At 37.8% G+C, this 21,911-nt stretch overlaps 1 protein-coding gene across 1 annotated transcript; it reads right to left on the minus strand.

Annotated features, from left to right (window-relative positions):
• Nucleotides 1–1,778: 1,778 nt before the first annotated feature.
• On the minus strand, nucleotides 1,779–21,224 carry LOC308414640 (fibronectin type III domain containing protein 3C1-like; the record flags this gene model as incomplete). Its single annotated transcript, XM_080909876.1, has 19 exons — nucleotides 1,779–2,114; nucleotides 2,839–2,957; nucleotides 4,343–4,509; nucleotides 4,820–5,032; nucleotides 5,328–5,602; nucleotides 12,067–12,173; nucleotides 12,588–12,690; nucleotides 12,816–12,934; nucleotides 13,599–13,670; nucleotides 14,253–14,391; nucleotides 14,547–14,633; nucleotides 15,611–15,785; nucleotides 15,871–15,992; nucleotides 16,690–16,743; nucleotides 17,247–17,385; nucleotides 17,811–17,870; nucleotides 19,309–19,448; nucleotides 19,747–19,802; nucleotides 20,822–21,224. 19 exons carry the CDS (start codon nucleotides 21,222–21,224, stop codon nucleotides 1,779–1,781), a joined length of 2,886 nt encoding a protein of 961 aa, XP_080766002.1.
• Between the last annotated feature and the right edge of the window lie 687 nt (nucleotides 21,225–21,911).

A 21,911-nucleotide genomic window follows, 5' to 3' on the forward strand; every position in this document is an offset into this window, starting at 1 on the left:
TATGTTGATGTTTTTGATCCACTTGGAGGAGTGAAGAAATGGTTCAGCTGTTAAAGTCTAGGTTCACAACCAAAAATATGAGAATAAAGACTGAGCCAACGTGTATCAAAATGCGGTAGTACTTGTATAATATCACTTACCAATGTCCAATAAAAGGCTATACCTTAGAATATGCCAAAATTGTCAGTGGCCTTTAGAAGTGGATATCTTCATCCTGAATTTAATGTATTCAGTGTTAAAACTGTTAAAATAGGGAATAGCATCTTCTGCAGTGTAATTCAATGTCAGGGTGGAGAGTTAGGAGGGTGGTGGGTGGTGAGTGAATACTCTCATAGAAGCACGGGGAGGAGTGATGGGATAGGGGGTATGGAGGGGAATGCGGGAAAGGGGATGGCATTAGAAATGTAAATAAAATATATCCAGTATAATCAGAAAAAAAGGAAATAGCATCTTAAACATTTTCAATGATGGCAGTAAGTTTCTTGACATATGATGAGAAAATTCCTGGAGGATGAACTGTGGAAACTGTGGTGAGATGCTTCGTGTTTAAATAGAAATGAATGTGAATCCATCTTTGGTGAGAGAAAACATTATAACACTCCGTGTCCATATGAATATATATGATTGTGCATGTATACAGTAATTGACAATAGCAATGAGAGAGGGTAGCCAGCACAGGGTGTATTTTATGAGCACACAGTGATATAGAATTGTTCTTTACAGCCTCCTTTACATTTTTCCTCCTTCCTATTACAACAAAGTGCTACAGATAACTATTTCTCCACTACAAAGCATGATGGCTAATCTTGGTTGTCAACATAGCTGCACCTGGAGTCAGCTAATACCCAAGGTGCTTGGTTCTCCGTGAAACATCTTAATTAGATTACTTCAAGCAGGTAGACCCATTCTAGATTTTGGCTGAACCTTCTGGTGACAGACTACATCAAAAGATACCAGAAAAGGAAGTGGGTTTTCTTGGCCACTTTCTCTATCCTGTTGCTATCTGGTATTAAATCCAACTTCCTCAGGATTCCAAGGCAATCTGAAACCCAGCAGCTCTCCAGAAATCCTCAGGGACTCCAGCCCCAGACTGGGAGTGCCGAGACATCCAGGCTTGTGGATGAAACAATTACTAATTCTCGGCCTTTTTGTCAGGAGACAATCATGTTGGACTATGTAGACCACATATGCTCTTAGGCTCTCTTGATAAATACTGTCTGTGTGTGTGTGAGTGTGTGTGTAAATATATATTCTGCCAGCTCTGTTCTGTTAGCAAACCCTAACAAACTCACCAAGGCTCTATTAGGGTAGAAACCAATAGCTGAATAAGTTATTTTGAACAAATAAGCATACGGAAGGAGTTTGGTAGATACATTTTTATTACTTCATATGGATGTTAACAGCACAGACAGAAGTGATTTTTCTTATTTTGTTCTGAAAGATTCCAAATTACTGTTATTTCATAAACAAAAATATTATGAGCTCATTACCATGAACAATGAAGATAGAAAGTAGTTTCCACAGATGACTGCGTTTTACAGAACAAGGCAATCTGTCTTCACAGAATAAAAATGATAAAATTCAAAGTATATATGTTTCCTTAAAAATCTCCTTTCTGTAGACACAAAACTTGTAAAGTCAAGATAGAGTTTTGGTTGTTTTTTTCTTGATTTTCTTTTCAGTTACTAATTTCTATTAAAAGCATTATGCATAAGCATTACGATTTTTCTAAGGTTTCCTAAGTGGGATATTTGGCTTTCAATTTTGTAAGAACTAGACTAGTTGATCAGGAAGTACTGAACAGCAACAGCACACAAAACAGCAATAAGTGCAAACCCTATCAGAAGGGTAAGAACGAAGGTATCATCACTCATCTCTGTCTTGTATTTTCCCTCTTTCTCGCTGTGGTTGCCTTTTCCTTTACCCCCACTGTTTTTGCCATGCCTGGAGTGATGCTTGTATGTTGAGAACAGAGCGCTGGGGCTATATGGCCCCCACAGCTCTTGAATACCATCGGAGGTTTCATATCTGAGTCCTGCACACACCTTGAAGCGATATCGTGAATTTGCATGATAGTTCGAAAAGCAAAAGGAAGTGTTCGGTCCTTTGTAAATCTAAGCAAAAAGGATGAAATGAAAATTATAGTTTTCTTTCCAGTTAAAAATGCATTGGATAGTTTTTTACAACAAGCAAGGTGAAAACAATTTCATGGACATGTTCATAACAAAAGAAACATTGTATTCAAAGTTGCTAATGTTCTGAGGGAGTTCAGTATTGATGGGATAGTTTTATTGAATAAAGCATAGTAAACCTTACAACCGTTAAAGCTTAATTGCATTATGTATTTGAACAATTGGTTATGGCCAGTAAAATCAAGAAATACTATATAATTCAATGGTAATGATTTAATGAAATGAATAAGCTAGTCTCCAAGTAAAGATTATGTACATAAATGTAATGGATGAGATGGAAAATTGGGATAAGATTTAGTTACTCTAAACACCTTTAAAAATAACCTATTCTCTGCCAAAGGGCAATGCTCAGCTGGATATAGAGCTATAATTTTATATTTTAAGTCCTGACTATCTTTGAAATTCTCTCTCCTTATACTAGGGGGGCCTAAAACTCAAAGGTCCACCAGCCTCTGCCTCCCAACTACTGGATCAATGGCATACTCCACCATAACATGGCATTTTTTAAAAGGCAAGTTCTGCACCTTCAAACTTGCTATATGGTCAGAGTCCCTGTATCCTCCCACCTGTATCCCAGAAAAGCTGAGGTTAATATATATGCTACCATGCCTGGCCAATGTTAAAGACAAAATTTGAGAGAATATACCTGATTAGCTTTTTTTCCGGTGGTGACTTGAAGACAGTAAATGGTATCACCTTTAATTGGCGCCAAAGACTCCCATTTGATCTCACAACAGTTGTTATTTAGTGAATGTACTTTAGGTGCTGGGGAAAAAGTATCATTTTAGAAGGTTCTAGTTTCATTCCTAAACGATTCCTATTTTTTCTTTTTTTATTACATACTTTGTATTTACATTTGAGATGTTATCCCTTTCCCCTCCCATCCTCCCTCCCTCTCCATTTCCCTTCACAAAGGTGCACTCCCTCCTAATCTCCCTCTCCACCCCACTGCCTTAGCATTCCCCTACGTGGGAAACATGCCATCCCTGGAACAAAGCCTCTTCTCACATTGATGTCAGACACTGCTATCTTCAGCTACATATGAAACTGGATCAATAGGTCTCTAAAAGTGCTCACAAAGGGTGGTGTTTTAGTCCATTTGAGTTGTGGAAGTTTTGGTTGGTTGATAATGTTGTTCTTCCCATGAGGTTACAACACCTTTCAGCTCCGTAGGAACTTTCCTTAGGACCCTCATTGGGGTTCCTGAGTTCAGACCCATGGTTAGCTGCAAGCATGCTCAGCTGTATCTACATGACTCTCACATAGTCCCTGAGGAGGCATCTCTGTCTGGTTCCTGCCAGTAAGTGCTTCTTGGGATCAGCTATAGTGCTTGGATTTGGTGGCTGCATATGAACCAACTCTACCGGGATATGTTGGAAAACTTACATTGACTTTTCAATCCCTAATTATGCACTATACCTTGGTGAAGTTTTCCTATTTGTGAATTTTAAGAAGTACGACTGATAGTGTTACTTTAAAATTTAATTTTTAAATTATTTATTTTATGTGTGTGGATGTTTGTTTGCATAAACAATATGTCTGTACCACATGCATGCCCGTTATCCGTGGAGGCCAGAGGAGTAGTACATTGGTTCCCCTGGAAGTGGAGTTACAGACAGTGATGAGCTGCCATGAAGGCAGGCACTGGAACTCAAACCCTGATGCTCTGGAACAGCATCCAGTGCCCTTAGTCACAGATCGAACCCTACAGCCCCAAGACTGAATTGTTAGTCAGCAAACAAAATAACAGGTTCTGTAAGGGCCATTTCTCCCTTTTTTAGAGTTAGTTAATTCTCCATTTGCTTTTCATCCAGCTTCCTGTCTCTCCTTCTACTGAGCTTTCTCTACCTCCAGTCTCTCCCTTCTACTTTTATGGTTTGAGGTCTATGCCATCTGTACTGATTCCTGACAGCCTATCCCCCACCTGTATAATGTCTAGTGTCCTGGCCTCTATTAACAGTTGGCTGTCACCTGAACACATTATATAAGAATTTAGAAGGAAGCATTTTCATGAGACAGTACACATGTAGCACGTGTCTGTCTGAGCATGGTCTCCTCTCTGACTCTAGTATTTTCTAATTACTGCTCAGTTTGATATATGTTCTGTGGAAGCACCAGTTGAATGGTTCCTGCCTGTGAATACCATTTACCTTTAAGTGCAGTAGGTGGAGACTTTGTTGTAGTGAAAGTGTAGATGTCAGACTCTGGTCCTTCGCCAGCTTCATTACATGCCTGGATTTTAAACTTGTATTGAGTATATTCACTCAACTTTTGCACTTTGTGAGTCACATCCGGCCCACGGTAAACAACAGAAAATCTGAGAGAAAGAACATAAAGATTAAGAAGTCAAATTTAGCCAGTAACACAAAGGAAACCAAAAGACCTATAGAAATCAAGTGTGTGTGTGTGTGTGTGTGTGAGAGAGAGAGAGAGAGAGAGAGAGAGAGAGAGAGAGAGAGAGAGAGAGAGAGAGAGAGAGAGAGAGAGAGACAGAGAGAGACAGAGAGACAGAGACAGAGAAATAAAGACAGACAAGAGTCACAGGGAGAGAGCAAGTGTAAGCTAGCATGCCTGGTACGACATAACAATTCAAACTGCAGTAGATTTTAAATGGGAAGAGCAGTTACCTGCCAGATCGATCTTCCATTAGTAAGGTGTAGCTGATAAAGTTGGCAAGTGATTTTTTGCTTGAGACTGTGCCCCATTTGAGTCTAAGACTCTGGTGTCCGTAGACCACACAATTAAGCTGTGGAGGCTCTGGTGGTAGTGGTTTGGTTTTGCATCTTATTGGTGGGCTGAAAGGGCTTAGTCCATAATGATTGAAAGCTTGAATTCTGATTCTAGTGGGAAAGGTCAAATGAATGAATTCATATTTAGTACTGGAAATTGTTTTCTTTCTGTAAGCCACTCTATCTATGTTAGAATGATTATACTGATTACAAGTCAGATTTCCAGGACATTACTACTATTGAGAATTAATTATAGGTGAAGAGCAGACATGGTCTCTCACTGTTATCAAATTTACCCTATGAAGAAGAACTCTTTTCAAGAGACATCTGAAGTGTATATAATACACAAATGTGAATATTCTCAACATTCTCTTCATTTTCCCAAAATAAGATATGAGGGACTTACCTGTATGTAGTATTGGGCTGTAGATTTTTCAGAACATACTCGCTTACTCTTTTGACAGTCAGGATCTTTTTATCTCCGTATTCAATGTTATATCCAGTGACAGGAGAGCCATGGCAGTCTGGCTCCTCCCACCGGATAGCTATGCAAGTTGATGACATCTTGGCAGGCACTTTGTTTTCAACTTCTTGTAACATTGGAACCATTGCTGGTACCGTTCCAGGTGTGGTCACTTTTGCAGTTCCTCCAAACATTCCAACGCCAACTATATTTACAGCCTGAAAAACACATGCTTTGTTACTGATTCTTTTCAATCATTTTCTGCACATGGATCATATTGTTGCATAGAAAAAAAAGTGAGTAAAATTCATCCACTACGTATTTGGTTCTATGTTGCAGAAATAAAAGCTGAGACTTGCCAGCTGCATTTTTGGGAACATAAAGAGACCACATGGAGGAATGTAAGTTGATAGTGTTGATGTAGATGTTTTAAGAAAATTATAACTGTAAGTCTCACCCCACACTAAGCTTTTCCCTATTATTTTTCGTGCTTCAGTTTGTATCTCTGCTGCAATCCCATCAAATTAATGAATTTCAGTTACTTTGCCACAGCATTCTTTCTGGTTGTGGTTCTGAGATGATAAGTACACACATATGCTGTACCTCTGGAGTCAACATTTTCAATATCTGTAGTCCAATATCACACCAGGAAATCACCATTGAGGAAACCCACTGATGTCATTCAGAACTGTATGCACTCATTTGTGTGTGTACTCAAGTTTAATTCGGTGACTAGGACTCCTTCAATTTTAAGAGGTTCTTCCCACAGGTTCCCAGGTATTTCTCTTGTAGTCACAGTATCTTCCCATACTCTCCTTCTTCTATGCAAACAATTAATTGCTAGCCATCATTCCTACAATTCTGAGATTTTCACAATATTACATAAATTGAATAATGCAACAGATAAACTCTGCTGCAGGCTCAGACTCCTAGTAGTCAACTGTCTGGAGAGCTTTCAGCTATTTCATATATTAATAAATCGTTCACTTTTATTACTGAACAGTGTGTATAGCTGTATGGCAGTTTATTTAGCCACACATTTACTGAAAAGATATCTAAGCAAATTTTGGTTTTTCTGTCCTATATATGATGCTACTGTGTTGTTTTGGGGAAGGACTATAATTCTCATCAGAAACACGTGAATGATCAGTTTCCTCGTGTCTCTGGCAGCACTTGGTGTTATCATTACCCCTTAGCTTAGGCAGCATGAAAGATAGGGAAAAGTATTTTATTGTGCATTTTTCTATTAGTCAACAATGCTGAACAATTTCATGTGCTTATCTGCCATCTGCATATTCGCTGCAGTCAGTAATTTACCCATTTCCTAACCGAGTGTTTCAATTCACTGTTGACTTTTGAGAGCCCTTTATATATGTTAGGCCCTGCTCCTTGGCAAGATATATGAATCACAAGTATTATCTCCCAGACTTTACATTCACTTTCATCCTGTATTGTGGGTGGAGAAGTAAACATTTTAAGCTTTGAGTAAATCAAATTAACCACTTCTCCATTATGTGGGCTATGCTTTTCGTATCAAGAGTTTGCTAGGGATAAATCCCAAGTATTTTCTCTTATGATATTTTAACAAATCATTTTTATTTTTTCTTCTTTATTAATTTAACGCTTATTTATTTTTCGAAGGAGTTTATGTATTTCGTTTAATGTACATTGGTTTTTGACAGCATGTGTTTCCATGTGATGGTGTTGGACCTTTTTGCACTAGAATTACAGGATGTAGTGAGCTGCTATGTGAAGGGTGGGAACTGAACCCTGGTCCTTTGGAAGAGCAGCCAGTGCTCTTAACTGGTGAGCCAACTGTCTAGCTTTTGTTCACTCACTCATCCATCTATCCATCCAACCATCCATCCATCCATCCATCCATCCATCCATCCAACCATCCATCCATCCATCCATCCAACCATCCATCCATCCATCTATCCATCCATCCATCCATCCATCCATTCATTCATACATTGAGATAGAGATTCTTGCTATGTTGCTCAGGGCCAGCAAAGCCTCTGGGTGTAAGGTATTTCAACACTGAGTACTTGAGACTCCGTGTACAATTCATTTTGCTGGCTTGGTTTATGACTTTACTCTAGTGCCCATTTTCTGGAAAGGATGATGTAAAGTCACTGTTAACTTATATTTAAATGATTTACAGATTCCTCCAGTGAACCCATTTTGGATTGGACATTTTTAAGTGTTTTAATATATGGAGTAGTTTTCCTTCTTGGCTTCAGGTATACTTATATCACCTAGGCTCATGTTCAGTACTTTGGGATTTTTGAGAACTAGTTTTATTTCTTTTGTATGAAGTGACACATGTAAATTTGTTCTGTGCTTGTTAAAATAATGCTACCTTTCCAGAAATCAGTTATTTATGTCTATTCCTTTTAGTGAAGATGAACCCAGGCCTCTTACACTGACTGCCCCCAAACTTCACAGCTCCCTCAAACACATACATCCCTCTGTAAGATTTCAAAGAGCTTTCTTTCCCAAGAGCTCCCCACCTATACCTCTTCAGTGCTTGAGCAGTCCTTGGGAATTCTAGCTCTGACTACCTCCAGCCTGTCTTTGTCTAAAGGATCTCATGACAAATACCTGAGCCTTATGTCTCTAGCTTCAGGCAAAGACTGTTCCAGGTGTACGTCAGAGCCTTCCATCTGTCTCTTACTGAGTTGTTTTTTCCTGTCTTCTCCTCTAGTTCTTTCTTTGCCTGCAGTCAGGTCACATCGGTTTTCTACCCTGCAGCCTCTGGACAGCCCGTCCCTCCAGCATCCCGGATGCTCCCAGCTATGGACAATTCCCTTCTCGTGACACACACATGTCTCCATTACTCAGAGGCAGTAGATGACTCCCTTTAGGTTTACAGTCAGCTCAATTCCCCCCATTCCTGGGACCATGGATTGGTTCATTGAGCGTAGCTCTCTAAAGAATCCCCCATACTTGTTGGGTTACCATTGATGACTGTTATCATGAGAATGTCAATTGTTTCAATTCTCAGTGAGTGGAGGAGGCAAACTTCCTCCTTCTTAAACATTCAGAGCTCAGCACACTTGCCAGTGTCCTGCCTTCAGCCGGGAACACTGAAGTGATCATTTATCCTGACTTTCTATACCTACCTACCTACTTATAAACTTACATACCTACTACCTACTACCTACCTATCTACCTATCTACCTACCTACCTACCTACCTACCTACCTACCTACCTATACTATAGCATTGTTCACTCTGTCTTCTAAATATGGAGGTAAAGGCGGTTTCCTTACACCAGTGTCCACCACCATCACCAATGAGAGGCTTTCCTGTTGGTACCATTTACTACTAAGGGCATCTCATAGACCAAGACTTTTTCACCCTGGAGAATTCTATGGCCCATCTCTGGGCTGGCCTATCACTCATGGACCAGGATGTGCCCCACTGTCTCCTTCCTCTGTATACACCATACCTCTCCTGATCCCTTCTCACCCCCATCACACAGACAGAACGCCTTAGCTCAACAGCTCAGCTCAACCAGAGGAGCTGTTTCAGGAGGCCCCATTTAGGACATCTATTTCAGGAGTTTTACTGGTATCTCACTAAATGACACAGCTTGATATGTGATGGCATGCTTTCTGACGCACTTCCTATCCTCTCTCTCACCTTACTCCCCCTCTCTTAGGGCTCATTACTTCCATATCCCAACCAACTGTCTTAATACCCATAAATCCAATGAAATCCCTTAACCCTTAAGCAATTCATCACTCTTCCCTAACAACTATTAGAAAGCATAACAGTGCTGTAGTTCAGCTCCTGATAATCCAAGACTAAATCTGTTCTCTAGCTGCTGTTGTTTTGCAGAACTGTCATGGTCTATATATCTGTCTGACAGAGGCCACCTTTGGGCTATGTGTGTACTTCTGAATGAACTGTGCTATTTCTTTAGTGGCAAGTCAACACTGACAGAGATGTTTCACAAGAATTAAAGGCCAGAGGGCTGGACACATGGCTTGACAACTAAGAGGAAATGACTTCTGAAGGCCTTGTGTTCAGTTCCTAACACCCATGTGGTGGCCCACAACGTATGTAACTCCTATTCCAGCAGAAGTGCTGCTTTCTCTTCTGTCTTTTGTGGGTACCAGGCATGCAGTATAAAATTAAATTAAAATTGAAGATAGAGCCATTGCTGCTTAGCAGTTCCTCCATCTCATAATCAACCCTTTCACAGTTTTTTTTGGAACAACCTTTTTGTTGTTCCTGATTGCCATGATCATCCTGGACTCCTTTTCTTTCCTTGCTATTAATTTTTTCACAGAAGTTTCTGGCTGACAAGGTCACTTCAATTCCTCCTAGCAGAAAGAACTCACAATAATGTTTTAAATCTTCATCCTCCTTCACACCTTCATTCCAAGGACCATCACCCTTCCCTAGCCAGGAGTACTATTAAAGACTTGTTTGCCTTGTTTTTTTCTACCAAACCATAGAACTTGAACTGAAAGAACAGATGCATCTTGGCTTGAAGGCAGCCCCATTCTGGTCTGAATAGTCTCCCATTTCATGTAAGCAATTGTTTCAGTTTCCTAATGCCAGGGTTTAATAGGATATACCATTCAGCACATCCTAGTTTAATCATTTACACTACCTCATCTAACAAATAAGACTATTTTGATCTTTCAGGGAATTTCCCAGACCCACTAGTAGCCCCTTTCCAAGCCCAAGCTCCTTAACAACCCTAGCCAGTAAAAGTTCATTGACTTACTATCTTGACTTCTGATGAGAAGACTATCTGTCTCATGTTTATTTCGAAATAAACATGTCCTCGACTTTGAGCCCCTTTGTCCTTTCTTCTTACAGTCATTGTACTTGCTATTTAAATATAATGATTACCAAACTTGGAGATTAGGAACTGGTTGACCAGGTAGTATTGTTATATACTTAAATCCCAAGACTCCAGGAGGCAGAGATGGGTGGATTTTTGATAGGGAGGCTTGCTTGGTCTACAGAGAGTACTAGGACAGCTAGAGCTACACAGAGCTACCCTGTCTTAAAAAACTAAAACCACCAAACAACAACTTCTGTTGTTATATATAAACAATATTCTCAATTTGAAATTTCCTTCCCTTCCTGATTCTAGTCTTTACATTGGGAATGACATTAGTACTATGTATGTGGGAAATACATAGGTTAATAGCTATTGACTTCTTTATAGTGAAGGGAATAACACATCTACCTGTACTCTGCAAAAGTATGTAGTTGCAGGGATAAGACCTTTAACTTCATAGCGCAGGCAAGGGCCAGTGTAAATCAAATGCATGGAATCTTCAACTTGTCCCCACTGTAGTCGGTAATCAATTATTTCAGCACCATTGCATTTGGGAACCTGAAAGATGAAACATCCACAGAAATTCAATTCTTTTTCTAAGTGGTCACTATATTCAATACTGTGAGGAGGAATACCATATTAAAGCTTGTAATCCATCAAGTGATACAGGGTAGAGATGTGTAGAAACAAATACATGCATGACACTGTAATAATATTAAAAGGAATGAATTAAAGTAAGAAAAAGAACTTGCTAATTCCACATATTAGACGAACAAAAACAAATATATTAAGATTGTTTAACATTACCATTGGTTAGTATGCTAAAACGCATGCTCTCAGGATCTCGCCTTTAAAAGTTAAAGGATCAGCTCTGTCATGCATCATTAATAGACTAAGCCTTTTGGGGCAATGCTAAATTTCACCATTACTTGAGACTAGGGAAAAAAGAACAGCACAAATACACCAATATGACTAAATACTTAGGCTAATACTTATTTTTGAAAACTTAGTTTGTTAAGACATTCACATGGTTGTCAAATGTACATTTTAAAATCTTTTACATTCTTTATGTACTACTCCACATTGTGGTTACATGTTAGATATAGCAGCAGAAGCTTTCCCAGTGAAATTCTTCAAAGAAGACTAATATCTTGGCTAGGGATATTGTTGAGAAAAAGAGTGCTTCCCTAGCATGTATGATGCCCTGGGTTCAGTCCTTAGGACCACAGAAAATTAAACGTCTTCTAAATTGGTTTACCTTCACTGACTTTCTTATTAGCTTCAAAAATTCATTTAGTTACCTATTTGTGGTTTATTTTGTTCCCCAAATTTATAATTGAGATCTGAGGAGCAGAGTATTGGTTCTGTTGTCTTCATGATATCAGTGGTATTAGGTCCTAGGTATGCATGTTCTAGGAAGCATCCTGTGAGGGATCTAAAACCTTGATTTACATCTATGATTCATTTCAGTGTTTTTAAAAAGTGCTCTAAACAAGTATTTTGTTTGTGTATCAGCAAAATGAATAAAAAGTTGAATTGGTAACATACTTCCCAACTGACAATAACACAGGTTGGACCCTTGCAGGTTAGCACAGGTGTACCACACTGAGAAGGAGGGTGCCGGGCTGGTACAGATCCACACTCCACTGACTGAGATCCAAGCTATAAATTAAACAAACATACAAATAAACAAACACATGCATGACTTTGCAGGCATGGTTACTAGTCACCCTGAAAACAAGAACAGTGCAAGCATGTATTCATTCAAGGTAAAAAATGGAGTTCAAGTGGATCACATGGACAGTATACCTTTTAAAATCATGTTTTATGTTTTTAGCCAGAAACTATGGGTTTGTCAGGCATTAATTTACTTACGGAACATTTCTTTTCAGATTTCGGATGCTCCTTTCTCTCCTGATGAGAACCTTTAGCTTTTTTGCCACGCACAAGTGCTTCTGACTTCCCATTAACAGATCGATTGTCTACAAAATATGTAAAACATAGTCAGTTTTGCTTCCCAGCTCAAAATGACCCTGATACTGGTAATGTAACCTAGTGTTTTGTGACTACGAAGCACACATCCCATCATTTGGCTCCAGACTAAATCCCCAGTTCTTAGAGATGTTTCTTTAAAACAGTACAACATACTGTAGAGTGAGTTAAGGCAACTTTTTTAAATGCTTAGATCCTCAAAGCTTATTTTATCAAGAAATTTCATAATTTGACTTAGACATTAAATTTGGGTTGTCAATACCAAGGATTGGTTTGCTAAGAATTATTCAATTCTGTTCTAAATGAAACTCTCCTTCCGGATATGAAAACAGGCACACAAAGCAGAAGTCTCACGACAGGAGACTTAGGAACAGTTGTCAATCACATAAGGAAGCTTCACTTACCAGGAAGGTTGGCATCCTTGCCCTTGATTTTACCACGTAAGGGCTGTGACTGGCAAGTCTCAGGAGGAGGAGTAGGCGTCTGAATTGTCAATACATCTGAAGGCTAAGAGAAATACAAAGTATTTTACTATTGTAATAAATCCAAGACCAGCTTCAAAAAAAACATTTAGTAATATGACAGTTTATTTCAATTCTCTATCGGAGAACTTTTCTTTTCCTGTTTCTTACACGGCTTTGGCCTGCAGGTGAAGTGCAAAAGACTCTCAGTTTATATGTGGTGCCTGGTTGGAGGTCATCATACAGGAATTCTTGTAGAGTGCCATTGTAGATTATTTTCCAGAGATTTGCTGAAGGATGAAGAGAAATTTGGTTCAATTTCTTCATAAATCATGCATACATGTTACATGTCACCACAATAGTTACTGTATGTAGGATATAAACTATATATACAATCTACATATCACATGTATGCTCATTAGCAATCATTTTGGGATATAACTTCATCCAATAATATTTTTTAAATATTTATTTATGTATTTAATGTATTTGAGTCCATTTGCCATTTTCGGGCACATGAGAATAGGGCATCACACCCTATAGGTGTGAGCACCATGTGATTGTTGGGGATTGGAGGCATGACCCCTAGAATAGCAGTCAGTGCTCTTAACCAACGAGCCATCTATCCAGCCGAAATACAATCATATTTTTATGATTGTTAAATAATTTTATTCCCAGTAGAATTAAACAAAAATTTTAAGTGATCAGAGAATTATAACTTCTTATTAAAATCCAAAGGAATCCAATTATATGCTAGGTTTTGGTTTATACTTGTGCAGTAATCCAGATATACTGGTACTGGTAATAATAGCACCATCTCTACAGGAGACCCTTCTATTAGGTGAAGCCAAGTGAAAGTTTTATAGGGGACTTCTGTACAATTTTTCAATAATTTCTACATGAGTATAAGATCATTTCAAAGTAAAATAGCCTTTAAAACTTGTGTTGCCTTACCAGCATCTGAATTGTCACAAACTTCTAAACTGTAACTTGAAATTTTCATTCCACCATTGTCTTTGGGTACGTCTAAGAGAAGAAAACACAACTTTTCACCTATATTTTTTCTCATTAATTATAGATTTATGAAAAATATAACCATGGCACATTGTCATATTAACATTGCTGTATTAATAATCTCTAAATATCATACAAGCCACATACATGTGAAATCCACTATCAAGCAATTAGACAGCATTTCAAAATTTTATGGAGAGAGTAAAATAAAAAGTACATATAGAATAATGATCATTTTCCTAGTTTATAGGTGATAAATTTGTATAGTTGTAACTTCGGGTTAAGCTGACATTCATCTTTTATACACAGTTCTATCTATGGTCCTTATATTGGATATAAATACTTTTTACTTGGAAGATGATTATTCATAGATCCATATGAAGTTAAACAATTAGTTCACTTGGGTTAAGTCAGCAATAGGAAAATCAATAGCAAATTGAGAAAAATAAAGGGTTTACAAGTAAACTCACTTATATGGTAGAATAGTTCACATGTAAATGAAAATATTGTTTAGTAAATTGTAGGAAGATTTCTTCTCTATAGTAAATAAGTAGTATGGAAAGAACAAAGTTTCAACAGAGGAGCATTATTTACCCCATCCAATTGTCACTTGACGGCCATGGATTGTACCCACTACATATGGTTTATTAGGACATCCAGGCCTAGCTGGACGAGTAGTATATTTCACTTCTCCACTCGGGTTGCTCCTTCCTTCCAGGTTGTAGGCAAAAATCTGTTTGAGTGAAAGAGATATTTTGTTGATCACTGGATATTAATATCTGGTTTAATAATGTGTAGAGTGTCAGCTGCATGAGAATTTCTCAGAATTAAGTGCCAAATTCACTTAATTTCAAGAGAAAATACCAATTTATAATTCATGCCACATACCCGAAATTTGTATGTAGTGTTTCTCTGGAGATTTCTTATGGTGCAAGAGAGGTCTTCTCCATTGTATTTAGGCTTAAAACCCAATCCCTGAGAATGGAGGACAGTGAATTTAGTAAGAAAACCTAGGTTCAGTGTGTAGCTTCAATTTACTGTCTTCCTGAATGAATGGTTTTGAATCTCAAAGTGGTCTGCATCAGATCCTCTGCATCCGTGTTATATTGTTAAGTTGGTGTTCTGTGAGATTCCTAACTTTTTGCTCAAGGGACCCTTTCCTTCACGTTGGGTTCTGTCATCCAGCCTTGTTATGAGGATTTGTGCCTAGTCTTATTGTAACTTGATTAGTCATGTTCAGTTGATATCCCTTGGAGAGCTGCCCTTCTCTGAAGGAAAGGGTGTGTGTATCTGCTAGAGGGCAGGTTAAAGGAGCTGGGACGAGTGGAGGAGGGGAAACTCTGCTTGGCTGTGTTGTATTCTATGAGAGAAAAAATTAACTTTCAATCAAAATTTGAGATAATTTCTATTTTCCAAACTTCATTTTTTTTCAAGCTGTAATGAGATAGCACATGTGAAAACAAGTAGTCTATGAGTACAATCCAGAACTCATCTCAATGTTATCTGCTTGAATTAAAGTTTGGTAACATGTACACAGTTATTTATGGCTGCTTTCTAAATCGACTATCACGTTGACACCAATTTGGAAGGCCAGAATGGAATGAAGTAGTTGCTTACCCACATGAGGAAACATGATGAAGAAATTACACGGGTTGAGAATTCCTGTGAAGGTGCTTAAAGATATGTGTGGCCACAGAGAGTCACCTAGAACAGGCTTGGAGTTGAAGATGCTAACAGGCTTCATTGTATAGAGACTCAATAGAGCCCGGAGCTCTTGCATTCACCCAGTTGTGGGATAAGGAGGCCCATGGAGACCTGCCCAACAGTGCTATTCATTTATTCCATTCTGAACACAGGGACTCAAGGTTGAGATTTTTCCAGTGAGAAGTATAAAAAGTTATTCAAAGCTGAGGTAAAGATCATAGTATAAAAACATAAATAAGGAGACTTACAGATTTTGCTTCTTCCATCTCTAGCACATAAGTGAGAGTATCATTTGGATTTGGGTTTGTTGGGGCACACCATTCTAGAGACAATGTGTAGACTCCTGCTTCTTTCAACTTAGGTGGTAGTGGTGCTGAAGGCGTGTTTCCTGATGTGTGGAAGACTGCTGTTTCACTGAAATTACTAAAAGAATAAGGTAAAATGTAAGCATTAATTTCAGGAGCTGATGGCTGTATAGATTTTCCAGTGGTGAAATAATTCAGTGTACCTGCAGCCGATGTGGTTTTTGGCAGCTACTCTGAACAAATACTTTGTTGATGGGCTCAGTTTACAAAGCTTGTGCTGTTTCAGGGGCCCACTGTAACAAACTTTGAAGTCTTCACCTTTACCCTAGACAATGCACATAAAATAGTACCATATTTAAAAATACCACCCGTAGCACATATTCCTCATAACATTAACCATTCAATATCATGTGATTTTTAAAATACCTGTGTACCAGGTTTAAGCTAGATGGGATACCAGCACTGAGCAAGGGAACAGGACACAAATCCTTATCCTTAACCCAGGATGTTAACTGCTTGTTAGTTTCCTCTAGAGACTCTAGAGACTCACTGGGTGTTCAGGATGGACCCTCTGCCCAGCAGTAGTTGGCCAACACAAAATGAACTCAATAGTAATTTGGAAGATTTTCTTTGTGACATATAATCTGTTTCCTGGAGTTAAACAAAACTACAGGTATTTTACTTATTTATTATGTTTTCTGAGTTTGTGTCTTTATGAGAAGTCAGTGTTTGTGAAAGTTTGTGTCTTTCTTTCTCTATGTGTTTCTTGTGCTATTTCTGTAGCTTTTTTTCTGTTCATTTGCTTCTTTTGTCTTATTCAGATTTCTTTGTTTATAATCATATCTTTTTGTATTATTATTTTCTTCCATGTTTTTGAGAGGCCTGTTTTTTTCTAAAGAGAAATACTATGTGGATTTTCATAGGGGTGTCTTGAGGTGCAGATATCTAGAGTTGGAAGAAAGGAATCAATAATCAAAATATATTGTATGAAAATACCTCTTTTTAATAATAAATGAACATACCTCATCCCATTCCAAAAGAAAGCAATTTATTTTGGATCCATTATCATTGGAACCCTGAAAAGAACAAGAACATTAAAAGTATGATGGTTTATTTTTATATAACAATATACATATCCTGCACATATCATGAGCATATATTTATGTGGTGAGTTTATACTGAAAAGATTTGTATAGAGATATTTGTTTACATGCCAGTTCAGATTCTAGTTTTCGACCCACATTTTACAGTCTCCGAGACACACCCTGGTTCTATATGTCATTTTCCCAGACTGCATAAAAGAAAGAGGTTAAAATGAACACCCAAAGAACCAGAGACATAGTGTTATTGTTAACTGGGATGGTTTGCACCAAAACGTAAGTGCCAGAAAAGAGACCAGGTGTATATTGATATTTTTCAATTCACTCGTCATGGTCTCTAGACAGAACAGAAAGATCACTGTGAAGAGAAGTGATGGAGATATAGATTAGATGAAGTATGTATCATTTATGGTTAAAGCTCAGGAACCAGGTCAGTGTTTTAAAATCACATTGGGATGATTTGTCAGCAAAATCCTTACTTTCCACTGTAAATTCAGGGTGTTCTTGGTTCTGCTAATCAGTGTGGGTACAAGAGGAGGATCAGGTTCACAGCCTGGTGTTGTGAAGCTAACCACTTCAGACACACTTCTGTGTTGTGCATCTCTTATGGTTGTAACTCTGAAAGGGGAACAGACATTATTGTAAGAGTTCTGGTCCAGATTTGCAAGTATGTTTCCAGACATATTCTTTACTGTTCTATAGTTGGCACATATTGAGTACACATAGTAACAACATTCATTGTGGCATTCTTATATATGAACACCAACTTCCTCTCTCCCCATAAAGCTCTTTTGGTCCCTTTCCATGTTCATCGATCCCCCTTTACTTCCTCACTAGCCCCCCATTTTCTCCTTTCCTGAGTATTTTTCTTATTTTCTTGCCTCATGAGTTTAAAATATGCTTGCTTACATGAGTATACAGAGGGCACTTGGCCAGCTAATAGCTAGGCTGCTTGTAGGAATTCAAAGTATTAAACTCATATACATTAATTAGAATTAGCTGGCTACAGGCTGGTGGTAGGTTGTGTGGGACAAAGGTCCTACCTTAAAAAGTAGACCATGCAGGGTTGTAGATCATGTAGGAGCACAGAAACACCATCACCACTGTGAAGACAACATTTGTTTATATGGGATCCCATATACATTTAACAGCAAAGTAAATAGTCATACTCTCATAACTGAATAATAATTCTCCTCGAAATTTTGATCACTTGAAACCCCATATTTTAGAAAATAAAGTTCTTAGTAGGCTGCAGCCTCCATTGAGGATCATGTCTAGGTTTTTGGGGATGGTATGATTTGGGAGGTATGTGGTTTTCACCATTTCACACACAACAGAGCTGCTCTAGGTCTCTAAGGCAGGTGCTCATGTTCAGACATGGGGACACACTTCTGTAAATTCATTCATCTCCCCATCTGCACACCTGCACCAAGCAGAAGCTGATGGAGCTGCACAAAGTAGTCATCAGGAAAGTCACCACCCAGAAGTTCTGAGTTTGTCTTGTCTCTTCATTCAATAAATCTTTACACCACACACCAGCAATGATATTACTCATTCAAAGCAGTTAATTTGTATTTTACCACTGCATATATTTGTCACCACAATATTACAGATTTGCTTCTAAGTAGCTCATTTATAAGAGTGTAGATACCAAATACTTTGAAGAACAGCATGTCTCACATAATCATTCAGTTTAAGAGGGACTTTCTGGGTGAGATCCCCTCTATCCTATGGACAGAGACATTGCATTCCCACACCTATGTTTTCCTGAGTAAACATTAAGGACTTTGTTCTAGCTTTAGATCCTAAAAAGACCCCTCTAAAATGGAAGGTATTGATACTTGTAAGCAAAGTCTACTCAAAACAAAGGGCAACCAGAGGAGGAACAACAGACAATCTCTTTGTACTGCTGTAGCTGCTGCTATTCACCCTCCTTCTCCAAGTCTCATTTTGTTAAAGCTTGTGGTGCTTGTAAAGTACATGGTATACCAGAAAAAGATTTCCATGCAAACAATTTTACATAACCCCGTCTCTGCTATGCAGCATAGAGAATTGTAGGTTGGAATTATTAGATCGCACCAGTTTAAGTACCAATTATCCACTACATAAAATCACATTTTCACATCAAGTGTCTGACTAAAGAAGATAAAGTCTCAAAGATAAAATTGTATGCATCAATCTATCAATCTAGATATTCCAAGGCAGGGTTTTTCTTGACTGTATCATTGGATAATTTGGACTTCACTGTATAGCCCAGGGTTGCCTTGAACTCAAGAGTTCAGCCCACCTCTGCCCCCTGAGTGCCAGCACTAAAGTTAAGCACCACCAGCAACTGGATGAGCAGCAGGTATATGAATAACATGCTATGACCCTAAGGAGCTTTGTGGATTGGTTTGGTAACCTACTACTAGAAACCTATTCCTGTCAAAAAGAATTTAGTGGAATATGAAAAATTCAGGTTATGTATAAGTTGGGGTACAATGAGTATATGTTTATAATTTATATTTCAATTAAATAATGTAAAATAATTTAAAAACTTACGTATAAATGTTTTTAAAGATTCCATTTTTACCACTGTTGGATAGTGCCAATTCAAATGTCAAGGAAGTATTTATATCACATTTCTTAGTACTGTTCAGAATCCATGAAACAGTAGCTGATCGTGTTTGAATATTAGAAACCTAAAATGAAGAAAATGCAAGTATACATAAAAGTCATAATCTTTACTTTTTAATCCAGAATTTTCTTAAGTATTGCTTGATACTAGGGACGAATTCCATATTAGGTGCTTAAATACTATGATTAAATGATCAGCCATCACTCCTATATTTAATGATTCCTCATTGAATCTTATTACATTGCTGCAGAAGATTATGAAAATATCAACACAGTTAGTGCTTTATAGAAAACTTGCAATGATTTTTGGAGGTTTAGGTAGAAAAGATGGAAGGGCATGAAATCTTCACTTTTGATACGTACCACAAGTTTTTCAATTTCAAAACAACATGGCTGTGCTCTGTCTTCTGTATTGTGTTCTAAAAGTAAGAAAAAAAACTACTTCAAACAAAATAATATTTTGGCCAAAACAAAAGAGTTAGAACACACTATGAATATGTCATCACTATGAAAACTAGTAAGACTCATTACGATTTATATTAAAACACTTGAAAAGAACCCAGTCAACATATATATTATACTCTAATAGGATATGTACAAAATTCCTCAATTTAAATAAAATCAGACAAGGTATGTAGGATTGAAATATACAGTTATTTATTAGAAGACATTAGAAATAATTCAAAGACATATTACTTTATTTAATATGTATATTTGTGTGTGTGTGTTGCTAGCAATTTTATCCATGGCTTTTGGCATTCTTCACAAGCACTCTATCGCTGAGACAGATTCTAACGTTTGTCATGGTTTTAAAAGGCAGCCTAGCTATGATTTTGCAATAGCTATTTGGACTTCAAAATTGCAATAAGTGTCCTGTCATTGGCTCTAACATATAAAACCTGAAGGACATTAGACAAAATGAAATAAGCCAAGCATAGAAAAATGAATATGCCGTGATCTCACTTGCATGTAGAATACGGTAAAGTTTAAGATAACATGATAACCAGGGAATAGAAGCAGGGTGGAACTGCTGGTCAATGGGAGTAAACTTCCATAGGAGGAATAGGTTTGGGGAGCTGTTGAATAGCAGGGGGACTTAGTCATTATAAGTAATATTTCAGTATAGTAGGCATACATTTTTATGTTTCAACATAAGAAATGATAAAACAATTCTAATAGATAAGTGACATGATGGATGTTTTAGTTGCATTTGCTAATTCCACATGATATTTATATGTTCCATATGTAAGTATGCGTCAAAATGTCTCAGCACACTTTATAAGTGTAGGCTTATTGTTTGTCAATTAATAATAAAATAAAGATAAATTAGAACAGTGGTAAAGCTGTAATGAGGAAACAGAGCAGATAATGACACTCTACTATATCAATCATTTGGCTTCTGTCTTCATTGACAGCAAAATGGGGTTCCTGTGTTTACCTTTCAGTGATTCATTCGATGACTGACTCTTCTTTTGGTTTTCACCTGACATCTGATTATTGTCTCCAGCTCCCATCTTAGTCTCTGTCTCTCCATGACTGTCTTCAGAAATGGTGGCAGAACCAGAAGTTCTGAGATCATCATTAATCGAGGAGGGGGTATGTGCATTTTCAGAAATGGAAGTGTTGCAAGCACTCTCAGAAGTATGGCTTGGAATACTCTCAGTATCCGGTGGTTCACGAGTTTCTTCTGAGGTGGTTACATTGCAAGCACTTCTTGAAGGGCCTGTCATATTGTTAATGTTATCAGAGCAAAATGCAGTATTTGAGGTAGATGTGCTAAGGGCATGATCAGAACTAGTGATTCTGTCAGTACTGTTAGTGTCTGGAATATTGTCAGCCATGTTTCTTGGAGTACTGTCAGTAGTGCAGGTGTTTAAGACAGTGTTCAGAGAGTAGGTGTCAGAAGTCCTGTTATCAGTGTTAGTACTTGGAGCAGTCTCCACAGTGTAAGGACAGAGAGTACCCGGACTATCAGACATGTCAATGGCTTTGTTCATAAGCAAAGAGGAGTCACTAAAAGTAGAGCTAGTCTTGTGTTCAGTAAGTTGGCGATCTCTTATTTTCTTCTTTGAATAGTCTCCAATCTTCACAATCCTTTCATCAAATTGGTTATGATTTATTTTTCCATGAGGATAGGTTTCTAAAAGAAATAATAAATGTGATGATGTTCAGTAGTAATCTTATTCTCTCAAGTTCTTTCATCTTACCTTCCAAACAGCACCGATAAATCATGGTTTACTTTAAGAGGTTTTCTTTGCTTCCACACAAACGTTAGGTATTTATGTATATGTTCTATGTATATGTGATTATGATGTGCTGCTAGGTAGAGAAAAATATGGTAGTTTTTACATAGAAGTTTACTTTAAAACCTTAGGTTCTCATGATGGATGTAATGGCATCCTCTAGTGTCTTTTATATTCCCAATAGATCCATTAATATTCAAGTTTTTTATAATTTTCTAATCTGATTTTATAGACCTGTCATGAAAAATATGTATCACAAATAACATGCTATACAGAGTTAATTAG

The sequence above is a fragment of the Micromys minutus genome (assembly GCF_963924665.1).
Source record: "Micromys minutus genome assembly, chromosome: X".
Taxonomy (NCBI): Eukaryota; Metazoa; Chordata; class Mammalia; order Rodentia; family Muridae; genus Micromys; species Micromys minutus.